The 13,514-nt window shown below is 42.1% G+C and overlaps 1 protein-coding gene across 2 annotated transcripts in view; it reads left to right on the top strand.

Annotated features, from left to right (window-relative positions):
• Window positions 1-8,587, top strand: part of HSD11B1 (hydroxysteroid 11-beta dehydrogenase 1) — a 38,081-nt gene extending 29,494 nt beyond the window's left edge. Inside the window, exons 6-7 of one of the 2 annotated variants that reach the window (XM_036912430.2) lie at window positions 6,435-6,578; window positions 8,029-8,587. In XM_036912430.2, coding sequence (XP_036768325.2) covers window positions 6,435-6,578; window positions 8,029-8,246 — 362 coding nt within the window. In that variant the 3' untranslated portion in view covers window positions 8,247-8,587. The remainder of the gene's footprint in view (window positions 1-6,434; window positions 6,579-8,028) is intronic. The other variant, XM_036912431.2, reaches the window with a different exon arrangement.
• The last annotated feature ends 4,927 nt before the right edge of the window (window positions 8,588-13,514 follow it).

Raw genomic sequence — 13,514 nt, 5'->3', positions numbered from 1 at the left:
AAACTAGGAATTTTTTCATAATGAATCCTACATGGTTAATTTAACTTGAAACTGAAGGGAAGGTATTTAAAGCCTTACCTCAGTGTGAAGTTTCAAATACCCTAGTGCCAAAAAGGTAATGTGCCTGCTTGCAAGATGCCTCCCCAGACCTCACTGGGAGTGTTAATTATGTAATAAACCCCATACCACCCTCTAAACTCCAAAAATAATTCTTAACTCCATAATACATCAGGCACTAAGAATTTTGGGTAACTATGTATACGCCATTACTTTTATAGAGGAGAAAATGTAATGAACTATGTTATCATTCTTCTTGTTTTACTAGCTTTTCATTTTCATTCTATTGAATTCATCCCCATCTCTAGCCTTTGTACAAGCCATTTGCCCACCTCCCTGTACTTTCTTTCAGCAAAGCAGAGTTCAGAACTTATCTCTTGTAGTGAAGTTGCCTGGCTAATCCATTATTTTTCTTCATCCGAATATCCAGTTTATATTTGGGACACATGTTTTCCCAAGTCATATTAGTCTGGGCTTTAAAGAGACACAATAACTCATAATTCAGTGAAAGCTTACCCAGCTGTCATTGTGAGATTTCAGCCCCTTCCAAAGACCCTCCCTCCCCATTTCTTCTGGGAGTTCCTAAATCAAGTTCAACAAGCATATGCCACCATGCTGTTCCTGCTCCCACACCCACACCCACACCCAAAAGCCACCATAAAATAGTTTACAGATAAATACCCTCTTCCTGATTAACCTTGACCCCAGAACACAGACTTCAAGAATCTGGGTACGGTCTGGGCTTGAATCTGCAGGTTCTCTCCCAAGGTCCTTATGTGCACTGAATCTGAGAACTATAGGTTTAAAAGTTTGCAGATCAATGGGAGGTCACATGATTTGAGAGATGAAATGTGGTTATAATGAATATCCCTTACAACTGCAGCCTTAACCTGAGAAACTGACAGTTCCCATAGATATATTACAATGTCTACTTCATGCCTAGTTTTCATTATTAAAGTTAATAATTTTTCAATAGTCTTTGTCCTGTCTTGACCTTGTCTAATAATTCAGGATTTTTCTTTGCCATTTAAAAAAAAATTTTAACCATACATCCATCTGGGGAATTTTTCAGGAAAAGTCTTCTGCTGTGACTGGCTGGCTCCTTCTCTACCTCTCTCCTTTCTTCCTCTTTCCCTTTCTCTCTTCTCTCACCTTCCTCTCAGAAACAACAACAAAAATCCCTCTTCTTTTCTCCTGCAAAATAGTTTACCATCTTTCTTATACTTTGAGCATATAACCAAAGGCGTAATTAAGTCTAGAAAATGGGATACAATAAGGCCCATTAGTGGGACAAAAATCACTGCTATAGGAATTCAGTCTATGGGATCATATGTCTCTTGCTTCTGCATCTCAGTTGAGACCTGGATAAGATACAGTAAATATCTTTATCATCATCTAGAAGGGTGTAGTGGGCTAAATGATGGCCTCCCAAAAGATATTTCCACCTGGAACCTGTCAATGTGACTTACATGGAAAAGGGTCTTTGCAGAAGTCGTTAAGGATCTCAAGATAAGCTCATCCCAGATTATCTGGGTGGTCTTAAATCCAATAACAAGTGTCCTAACAAGAAAAGTAAGAAACACACACAAGAAGAGCAGAAAGCAGTGTGAAGATGGAGGCAGCAATTGGAGTCATGCATCTATAAGCCAAGGCATGGCAAAGATTGGTAGCAGACAATAGAAACTTGAAGAGACAAGAAAGGGTTCTCCACTAGAAACATTAGAGGGAACACGGCCCTGCTGATACCTTGGTTTTGGACTTCTAGCCTCCAGAACTATGAGAGAATAAATTTCTGTTGTCTCAAACCACCAAGTTTATGATAATTTGTTATGCAGCCCTAGGAAACTAATACAAAGGGACCAGGTAGGAGTGACTAGCCTTATCTATTTAGGGGTACCCTTGTCCGTCAATTTAGAAGTGAAAATAATATTGCTGTTCATAAATGCTGCCTATTTGGGAGCTTAACTGTCAAGCAGACACACCAGTTCAGGAATGGCTAGATTTGACACATGGCTCCAAAAAAATACTCATATGAAGAACAGTGGCTTCTGTAGAGGAAATACCACCTAATGCTTGAAAGTGTGGGGCCACTAGAGTCAAATTTGAATCCTGATTTAAATCCTGTTTCTCATTCTCATTAACCCTGCAACTTTAGGGAATTATTTAACCTTTAGACTAGCACATAAGAGCTACGTTGTTAGCTCCTGTTTAGTTCCAATTTTTATGATGATGTTGTTTGTCTGCTTATATCTCTTGCTTCTCTTTTTCCATGGCTGGAAATGGCTATCCCAGTCCCCTCCTTATATGACCTTTCAGTTTAAATATCCACCAGGAGCTAATTAAAATCCTTATGTCACTTATTTCAGTTTCTTCAGAGACCATGATGTGTGTTCAAGCCATTGTGGAGAGCATTTCTAGGATACTGAAGCTTTTTCAAAATGTATTCAAACCTATTTATGTGTTCCTTCATAATGTATGCTTTTGACTTTTTACTTTAAAAAGTATTTCTTACCTTGAGATTGTATATTCACCCATATTTTATTATTTTACTTTCCACATATACTCTCTAATATAATTTGAATCTATTAATTAGATAGCAGTTTTTCTTTTCTCCAAGTATTTTTGTCCCAACATAATTTTTTATTTGTCCCAACATAATTTTTTAAATAGCTCCTACTTTTCTCACCAATTTGAAATCTAATACTAATAATAATAGCATTTACCAAATGCTTTCTACATGCCAAAGTTTGAGCTAAGTATATTACATGGATTATTTCAGCTTAGTAGTATTATCCACATATTACTTCTGGGAATTGGCATACTTGAGATTCACACCCAGGTCATCTGACCCTAGCAGCTCAGACTTTTAACCACTATGCTATTCTTACAAATAATTTAGATCTATTTTTGGCTTAAATAGGAAAATTATGGACATTACTAGAAGTCCAGATTTAGGGCAGGCTTCTTGAATTGGCTCAGGTTCAATGTCCCTATGATTCTCTTGGTCCTGCTCTCTTCCACATTGTGGCTTCATCCTCAGGCTGACCGTGAAACTGCTGCTCCGATTCTAGCCCCTGCAGCCATGAACAAAAATGCCTAATCGAAGAGAAACAGGGTTGCTACTTCAAGGAGCTCTCCCAGAAAAACAAAGAAATTTCCCAGATACTCCGACAAAATTCTCCTCGAGTCTCATGGGACCAGAATGGGCTGCATGTCCATTCTTGCATCAGTCATGAGCAAGGAGGATGGGATTAAATAAATAAAAGAAGCTTACCCCTAGAGTTCAAGATGGTAATCAGTTTTCCTTTGGCACATGGGCTGCACAAAAGTGAGAAGGACTATCGAAAGGATTAGGTTCAGCTCTCTGGTACAGAAAAACATAAACTAACAGTTGGTTAAATGTTAAAAGGTAAAATCAAGCCTGAAGATAGGCAATATGGGGCTCGGATGGTAGCTCCATGGTCACCCAGCATCCCTTCTCCTTCACTCAGTGCTCTGCCATTCTCAACGCGTGGCTTCTGTTCTGTGGTCCAAGGTAGTTCTGGAGCCATAGCCATCATAGGCACCTTCAGACACCAAGAAGGAAAAAGGAATGGAGAGGGAGAGACTGACTTCTTCCTTTAAGAACATATCCCAGAAATCACATGATATACTTTACAATCCACTAGATAGAGGGTTTAGTCATTTGGCAACATGGTTCAAAGAAGCTGAGAAATGTGGGTTTTCCAGGTAACGGGGAGCCCAGCCACAAATTGGGGATTCTACTACTCAAGAGGAAGGGCAGAGGATAGATTGAGAGAATGCTAGCAGTCTCTGCCAACAGGTGCAAACATGAACCCAATTCGAGCTCTGTTACAGAGGAAGAAATGGAAAATCATTCTGCTTAGGGAACCAGGCCAGCAAGGAGTCCCACAGCCCTGCTTGAGTCTGTGGCCCAGCCCCAAACCGACCAGGAGCCCAGAGGTATCAGGTACTCGGGTGGACATCTTGGGTCTCACACCCATTCTCAGAACTTGACTGTGGAGTTATCTCAAGCCAAAACTCATAATTGAGAATGGAATTGGTGTGGTTCTCTAAAGAGATTTGCTTGTATTTTTTAGGAGTTCTTTAGACATTAAGGATTGAGGATATTAAGCTTTTGTCTGTCTAATATGTTGCCAATGGTTTTCTAGTTTATCATTTATCTCTTACCTTTATAGTGATGTTATTACAGTTGCTTGGCCATATAGAATTTAAGCTTCTATATAGTCAAGTGTTCTTTGCTTTTACATTTTTTTTTTTTTACTTTTCTATTGAATCGTCATTCATAACTAAAGGTCTGATAATTATTCACCTATATTATCCTCTTTCTGTGATGGAATTGTTTTTTTTAATCAGTCAGAAGATGCATTCTGCTCCAGCATGTAACAAAAATTCCACTTACAATTGTTTAACACTAAATGGGGGTTTGTTTTCCTCAGGTAATGAGACATTCAGGGCTGGTTTGGTGGACTTTTATCTTCAAGAATCCAAGCTCACTCCACACTTCTGCTCTCTAATCCATAATATGTAGTTTTTCCTTAAATTCACAAATGACTGCTATAATTCTAGGTACAACAACTGAAGTACAGGTAGGAAGAAAGGGGAAGGGCAGAAAGTAAAAAACACATGCCACCTGAATATGTTATCAGGAAGTCAATATCTTGCCTGGAAACCATCATCTGCTACATTTCTCACTGGCCAGAACTACATCACATGGCCACCCCAGCGTGCAAAGAAATCTTGAGCAGGCAAACAGTTGTATCTGAACACACTGCTGTCCTGAGCAAACCCAGATTCTATTATTAAAGAAGGGGAAATGGATATTAAGTAGACAATACCATCTACTGTAATTTTCTCTGTGAAATTTTTTTTGATATATGATATAAAACAAGTAATTAACAATTTTTTCCAAGTACTTAACCAACTTTCCCAGCATCTTTATTAAATAAACTATCCTTTCTTAATGGAATTGGCATGCAACTTAATTACATTTTAAAATGTATGGAGGTTCCAAATTCAATAATGGCAGAGTGGTACCTCACAGACCAACCTGCGAATAACAGAGGTTGGACAAAATACAGAAAACAGCCAATGAAAGCACTGGAGAGAAAAGGCAAGAGCAGATGGAAACTGGAGATTAGTTGACACTTGGAAGAGGGCAGGGGCACTGGAAGAGTTTCCCAATTTTATAGCTTAGCCTAAGGGCAGGCCCAAAACACTGCCATATCTGGGATAGAAACCTGCCATCTGCCTGCCTTCAAGAACCGGAAGGGAGAGTTTGGGGTGTCTGTAGCAGTCAGACAGTGAAACGGGGCACATCCTGGAAAGGAAAGAGCCACAGTGGAGGAGCACCAAATTCTATACACAAACTCTTCCCGAATCTCTGTTTGTGCCCTGACCAAACAATGGTCAATGCAGACACCAAGATGCCCATTAAGATTAAATAATTAAACAGAGATTTTTAGCTGGTACCTACTGCAAGATACACAGGGTTTCAGTCACGTTAACTGCCCACCTAAAAAATAAAAGTCAATACTTTTTGGATAAAAGTGGTAGAATCAGAGACCATATAATGTATCCTTCACAATATAAAGAATACAATGAAAAATTACTGCACATACAAGAACAGGAAATGTGACTGATAATCAGGAGGAAAGGCAATCAGTGGAGATCAATCCTAAAATGACCCATGTTTCAGAGCTTGCAGCCAAGGATTTTAAAGCAGCTGTTCTAACAATGTTCAGGAAGGAGTCTAAAGTCACAGGCCACTTCTACTCCCTCTTGGAAAAGGTACAAAGAATAGGTTATCCTACTAGGCATGTGTCCACGTGGCCTCCCAAAAACCTGAGTGAGCATTAACCAGGCTTATTAAAGTAATGAATAGTTTTGGAGAGAAAAGCAAAGACAGGAGTTTCCTTTCCCCTTGGAAGAAAGTAAATCAGTGACAGGCCACTGTGCTGTCCCAGAGCTCATGCCAAGCCCCAGAGTCCCAGCTCTCTCGGTCCAGAGGCGGCAGAGTTGACAGCCGTGGGATTACATGGCTCTTTAGTTGTCCCACTTACTTTACCTTACTAAAATCTAACTGATCTCTCTTCAACGAAGACTTTTCTGCAGCCCACCACACATCCCACCCCAGTTGCTGCAAGGGGAGTTTCTTTGATAGTTTAGTGACTCTTTCTTTCAGAAATTCAGTACAGCCCAATAATCTCTATAAGGAGTAGAGGGAAACCACTATGCCAAGGGTAGAAGGACTCCGCAGGGCTTACAAAGCCTGCTACAGGTAAAGCAAAGATCAGCTCTGTCAGAAGCAGAAATGGGTCTGTCATCTTGTTATCCCCATTTCTTTTATCATCCAGGGAAAATGGCTAATCCACTTATTGCTCCTTATTCGGCAAGCAAGTTTGCTCTGGACGGGTTCTTCTCCTCCATCAGGAAGGAGTATTCAGTGACCAACGTCAACGTGTCAATCACTCTCTGCATCCTTGGCCTCATAAACACAGGTAAGGTCAAGAGGCTGGAATAAGTGGCCTGCAGATGGATTGTGTGCCTTCCTACTGCCGGTAAATCTGTGCTGAACCCCCTGGCTCCTGCATAATGCACTAGCAACCACGAAGGGTACTGGTCCTCATTTAATAAGGCAGCTCTGTCACTCGTGGAGCCTCTGATTACTCTTTGACCCTTCTTCCCATTCTGACTACCAAGTATGCAGGGTGATGCCATGCTCATCACCTGATCCTATTCTGAACACATGTCCTCATGGACACGAGCTGTTACTTTCCTATATAAGATTTTATCAAGGGCAAGTCTGTTTTTCTTAATAGCATCACCAGTAAAAAACATACCAATATCATGAAGCCTTTGACATGATACACTGAGAAGGTCCCAGCAACATTTCTGTGGTATTCTTGCTAAAAATACATGACCTCACTCCAACTGTAAGAGAACAATGGACAAACCCAATCTGAGGGCCATTCTACAAAGCAACTGATGAGTACTCTTCAAAAGTATCAAGGCAAGTCTGATGTCATGGATTGAAGGGAAAATAAGAAGAAATTACTGCTAAGTGTAAGTCTAGAAAAGATCCTGGAAAATAAAAAGGATATTAGTGAAAATAAGGTCTGTGGTTTAGTTAGTAATATTGTTCCAATTAGATCATACTGTTCTGGGCAATTGTACAATGGTCATGTATGATGTTATATTTAGGGGAAACAGGGTGAAGGATATAAGGAAATACTTTGCATAATTTTTATAACTTTTCCGTAAGTCCAAATGCAGGTTTATTTAAAACATGTGGCAGGAATGACAAGAAACTCTATTTAAAGAGTAATTGAGTAAATTGAGTAGCAGTCATAGAATAAGAGAGAGAGAAAGGCAAAGATGTACAGTGAAACAAGAAAGGGATGAGAAAGAGAGAAAAGCTGTGCCAGAAAGACATGAAAATTTGAGAGGGGAAAGAAGGCAATTTTATTTCCAAGAGAAAGTGGTTAGGTTGACAAGGGAAGAGGCCTGGGTTCTCGTCCATCTCTTCCTTTTACAAGTCAGTAACTCATTATCACATTGCACCCTGTCTTTGCCCACTGATGCTTCCCATTAGCTATGGGGTCATCATATGACTTCCATCCTCCTTCTGTCCCCCAGTTTTACCCCCTCACCCCAACCAAACACCCAAGAGAAGAACACGATTCAAATCTCTCAATTAATTACCTCTAACTGCCCCCCAAAATCTTCATCCAGGAATAAAGGCCCACATTAACACCAAGCCTCTCTCTGCCCAACAGGACCTGAAGACATACCCAGTCTTCACCACATATTCAGAATAGGGCCTGTAGGCTTTATAGAGCAAGCACTGGCAGACAGCCCTGAACAGCTAAGGTGTTGGTGTCTGCAGACTTCCCAGCATGCAGACTTTACTAGTTTGGATAATCCCACTCTTCTCTTGTCATTCTACAGACACAGCCATGAAGGCAGTTGATGGAATATTAAACATGGATGCATCTCCAAAGGAAGAATGTGCCCTGGAAATCATCAAGGGGGCAGCTCTCCGCCAAGATGAAGTATATTATGACAACTCAATCTGGACAGCTCTCCTGCTGGGAAATCCAGGGAGGAAGATCTTGGAATCTATCACCTTAAGATATTATAATGTGGACAAGTTAATAAAGAACTAGGCACTTCTTGGGGCAGGGCAAGGTAAGGGAGCTTAGGGTTGTCCTACCTGATATTTATCTGAGCATCATCCATGAAGGCATCTCCCCAGAGAGATAAATGCCCTCAGAGAGTTGCAAGTCATGTGTCACATCTCACTATTTGAGAGAACTCCTCTAACGCTTGCACAGTGGAAATGTAATTATCATGAATGTCATGAACTGCAGCATCCTGCAGTTGTGAAACTGAAAGTAACCATAATTACAAAGTAGTTATATCAAATTCACCTCATATATAGTCATGTCAAGATGATTAATACAATATTAATTATAATAAAGATCACATAAACTTTATAAATTCATAACTGGTAAGCCGTAAGTTCAGTTCATTCAGTATGGTTGCTTTAAAACCATAACTTAACCAACCCAAGGAGCAAGTGAAATTTTTCAATGTCCATTTCTTATTTTGGGGTCTGAAACTTTATGTGTTCTCCAATTGAAGACATCGCCTTACTCTTCATTTAGTGAACATAATAATGTCTTCACCATTTAGTGTATTTCCAATACTCTTTATATTATTCTATATTGCTCCTCCAGGAAAAAGGACACCTGGGGACAAATCACTAGGGCAAAACCACAGAAGTGAAGGTCCCTGGAAATTTAAGCCACATAATCCACCCATTTATTGCACTCAGAATGCACCAAGCATCTATATTTTACACATGACCACTCAAACTGTGTAGTAGAAGTTTAGAGAGAAGGGGTAGGAGTTTAATCCTATCACTCAGACATTTAGTCATTCATTCATTCAACAAACATTTATCCAATGTTTGCTAGGCATAACCCGACTACAATCAAATAGGAAACAAAACATCAGCTCTATTAACAATACAATGAACCCCTATCTGGATCAGTTCCCCAACAGGTAAGAGATGACAAATTGCATAATTTTAGTAGAGTTTAATAAAAGGGAGATTATTTACAAAAGTGTAGGCAAGGTTAAAGGGCAGTCACAAGAGATAATGTAGTATTCCAGGGCTAGCTGCAATGGTTTCCAACCTTAGGCCCACCTTTGAGACAAGAAAAGAGAAATGTTATGAGAACCCAGAAACAGAACTGTTAGGAGAGTGCCTCATGACAGAAGCCATGACTTTGGTTAAGGAATGCAACCAGAACCTTAACTAGTCCAAGGATCATGAAGGAGAGATCTGGGGGAGTCCAGATCCCCAGCCTCACTCTTTTCCTTCCCTCTGACTTCTGCTGATAAAAACCGTACCAGTCAGCTTCCCCATGCACAGAGCAGGGCGGAAAAGGATGAAGAGTGTTTTGGAGAGACAGGTAGAGTACATCCAGCATGAACTCAACACTCAGAAATGTAGGGCCTCCATTGTAAGCGATTCTGGGACACAAGGTGGGCCTGGAAGCACAGGGAAATCTCCCACCTCTTAATCTAAATACTGGGTAGCAAAGTCGTTTGGAGTCCATTGAGCCTGCCAGCCACACAGGGAGCTGGGTCCAGTCCAACAGCGTGAATATGGCTGCACTTTTCTTAGAAAGAGGTCCTTCCCAGGCTATGCTCAGTGCAAGGGAGCAGGAGAGACCTGACTGTACCTGCGGGTGAAAAAATAGACCAAAAACGTCAAGTCTGGTTTCTGACTATGTAACAGTAACACACACATGCGTGCACACTAGTGCTGAATCAGAGGAGATGATGAGGTGATTGGATGCAAGTGATAAACCGTTATGCCTGTCCCAGAATTAGGGGCTTCTGCAGGTGGCACAAATGGGGCAAGAAGCCAGGTTTGCAAGAGCTGAAGCTCTGAAGATTGTCAACAGGATGGGGCAGGAGGCTGATTAGGAGGAAAGGAGATGAAACCTAAGACAGGCACATGACCAGATGACAAATTGACAGCCAAAGTCAGATTGAAATTAGTTTTGCTTTCAGTCTGAACTTTTAGGGTTCTCTTTAGGCCCAAAGACATAATGAGACTAAAGCCTATGTTCAGTAAAACTTAGCTGCTCCCTGATTCTGCCCATTTATCATTTATTGAATGGCATGAGGAAAACAAGAAAAGCTATGAAATAATATTTATATCATGAGTAAACTGAACTTTTGGTCCCTCCAAGGGTGTGTTGGTAAATATTTAACAACCAGTTCTCCAGAAAAAGACAGGAAATAATAATAATAAAGCCCTGATTTGTAGTACTTATCTACTCCCATAACATTAATACTCCTGCCATGGCCAATTTCAAACCACCAGCTCTAATGCACATTAGGAGAGACGTGCGCCATCAGCTCTCAAACCTGAGCAGCCTGCTCCAGAACCACACCCTGACTTTGACTTTCCACATTCTTGAAAGAATTAGCTATTCTTAAAGGCCCAGCTCAATATTTATCTCCTCCTCCAAGGATCTGAAAGTAACAGGCCAGCTTGTTTCTACCATTTCCAGGGAAGGAGGGCAAACAAGGGCTTCCAAAGGCAGGGAATGCTCACAGTCTTCAACTGTAAGGGCATCAGCCTCTTGGAGGAAGTCAACAGCCTTAACCAAAGCACCAGGGAGCTCCGAAGTCACCCTTCATACTTGCCAGCACTGCATTCCGCTGGAAGTAATAGAAAATCAACTGGTGGTGGCTGAACCAAGCAGTGATTCCTCCTCCTGCCATAACAAATAGTCTGGGAGGGGCAGACAGGACCTCAGGGAGCCGGACTCCCTCTGTGTTGCCACCCAACCTTCTTCTTCTTCCTCCTTGTCCCTGTGAGGTCCCAAGGCAGCTGCTCCACCTTTGGCACCACACTGTGTTTGGGGCAAGAAAAAGAGGAGTATGAAGCACAAAAGATTCACACCATCTGACCCCTGATAAAGAGCAAAGTAGGAAGCGCCACCCAGGCCTTCAGCTCACAGCCCAGCAGACTGCAGTCATGTCCTTTGACCACCCCTCCCTTCAAGAACAGTTGAGAAATCGAGTTTTTGGCTAAGCACATTTGCGTCACAAACAAAACTGGGGTTCTGTTAGGCAACCAGAAGTGCCTGTCACAAACATAAATCATGACAGAAACAAGGAGATGCACAGTCAGAGCAGGACACAATTCCTAAGATGACAGGCTCCTAACCATGACGACAGGATCCACTCCCACCAACCATCAGCAAGATCCTAATTGGTCACAGCTCCCCGCACCAGATCCCCTGCTGAAGAACTTCCTAAGCCTCCCACTTCTTCAGATTTCCCTTTGAGAAGCTATGATTCCCTCTTCTCAATAAAGGCTCTGGGTATCAGGTAGCCAGAATTCCTGAGGTGACCTCAGAGGTGGTGTTTCACAGTGGCACAGGGGACGGTCATCCAACTGCTGTTCCTGGAGAGCTCGATGGTTCCCTCTCAAGGTCAGGTAAGTGACACCTCACCACTGAGTCTGTCCACACGGGCTAGGCCTTCCTCCTCAGCTGGACTGCTCTGGGCCAGCATCTCAGACCCACCCCTAGAGCCCATGGCAAGCTCCAAAGATTCTCCAGAGCAGTGGTCTCTGAAACTTTGATCACACACACTTCATCATTAAAAAATGACTAGGCAGGTATTTCTAGCAGGTAAGGTTGATCAAAATAAACCATCAGTTATCTTTCCAGTAAAATTGGTTTATTTAGGAACAGCAGAGAGTTGCAATTAAGAACAAGCAAGCTTGTGGCAAAACCACAGGCATGTTCCCAGAACAAAGGGCAGGAGGCTCTTCCACGGAAGAAAGGGAGAGAATTGGGGACTGTTCTAAGCAAAAAGTCCATTGGAAGAAACTGGGAGTCCTACATGTCGTGGCTGCTCACTGGCTGCGCTGTGCAGTCTCTCACGGACTGGGCTGTGTCTGGGGGAGGCAGAAACTCCTCTCCTCCTACTGAGGGGTGGAGTAGCTGAAGGAGTATGAATTGTGCAAGGTGTCTGTCCCGTCTTTCCCAGGGGAAGAGTGATGGGTGTGAGGAGAGATCCCCCTGCAGGCCTCTCAACTCCATGTTAGTGAGGTTGCCCTTTACTAATTTCTACAGTATACAATTACTATTTATATAATATATGCATGTAATATTCAGTAACATAAAACATATGGAAAAGTAGAAATATTAAAAAGACAAAATAAAAACTAAGTAGAAATTGTAATATTTTCTCCCCACACTCAGGTAGTTCCTCCTACGGACATGTCCCCCTTGGAGACTACGACTCTTAAAGTTGTTACAGAAAGAAGTTAGCATATGTTATGTTTCTAGCCAGCCCTTGGTTAGAGCACCAGCAGACACCTGGCGGCCTGAGTTATGGGTCAAACCTTCCCTTGGCTTAATTTGAGCTCCCATTCCTTTCTCAGGGTGCTACATGTAGGGTAGAACATATTACCTCTTCTGGCATTGCCTGCTGTCTGAGGAATTTGCCAAGAACTCACATTCTTCATTAGGGCCCGTTAGAGCATTAGGGCCCACCTTAAGAGCACTGGGACACAAATGCTAATCAGAAGCATCCCTTAATTTCTCAAGGGAGGTATGCAAGCCACACTAATTTGCACTATTAAGGGAAAAGAAAAACGCACTGACCACCCTGATACGGTGCGCACCACATATCACAATGTCTGCAACAACTCATTGTCAGCATGTCAGCACCCCTCGGTCTGCACGCCACCCCAGAGAACCATTCCTTCGTGGAGGATGCCAAGGAAAGTTAAGATAACGCCCCAGCCCCTCAGCAATTCTTAACCTAAGTTCTCTAGTTGTTAGACCTATAAGATTTCTAGTAAGGCTTAAAATATGTCTAAATTCTTTAGTTTTTAAAGGGAGGAGACATGGATGGAAATAGGGAAAATGTGTGAGAAAAAGAGAGAAAAGAGAATGTTCAGAAAGACCCAACAGGACTTAGAACCCCAATGCACATGGACAAAAACGCCAGAAGAAACAGAATTAAGTCCACGGATCCGGAACACACAGGCTGAGGACATGCACCTAGAGCAAAAGGTAATGCCACAGGCAAAGGAGAGGGCAGAATGGACTTTCAAAAAATAGAAAAGTGCCAGATGAACACCCACTGAATTGGGGAGGCTTTGGAGACAGGACTTTCAGGGAAGGAGGATACAGAACCCAAACGGGAGGGCATATTGGCACATGTATGACCTAGAACTAGAGGGTGGAAACTGGGGAAACAGGTCAAAAGACCCAGGAAATGGCAGGGTAGGCCTGTCTCTGTGCCATGATTGGCTGACCTGAAACTGTTGGGTGAGTGTGGTTGGGAACCTCTCTCACTCTGTTGAACAGTCCTGTGGCACCCTGAAC

The sequence above is a fragment of the Manis pentadactyla genome, chromosome 9 (genome assembly GCF_030020395.1).
Source record: "Manis pentadactyla isolate mManPen7 chromosome 9, mManPen7.hap1, whole genome shotgun sequence".
In the NCBI taxonomy this organism is placed as follows: Eukaryota; Metazoa; Chordata; class Mammalia; order Pholidota; family Manidae; genus Manis; species Manis pentadactyla.
This window is presented reverse-complemented; position numbering and strand designations above follow the sequence as displayed.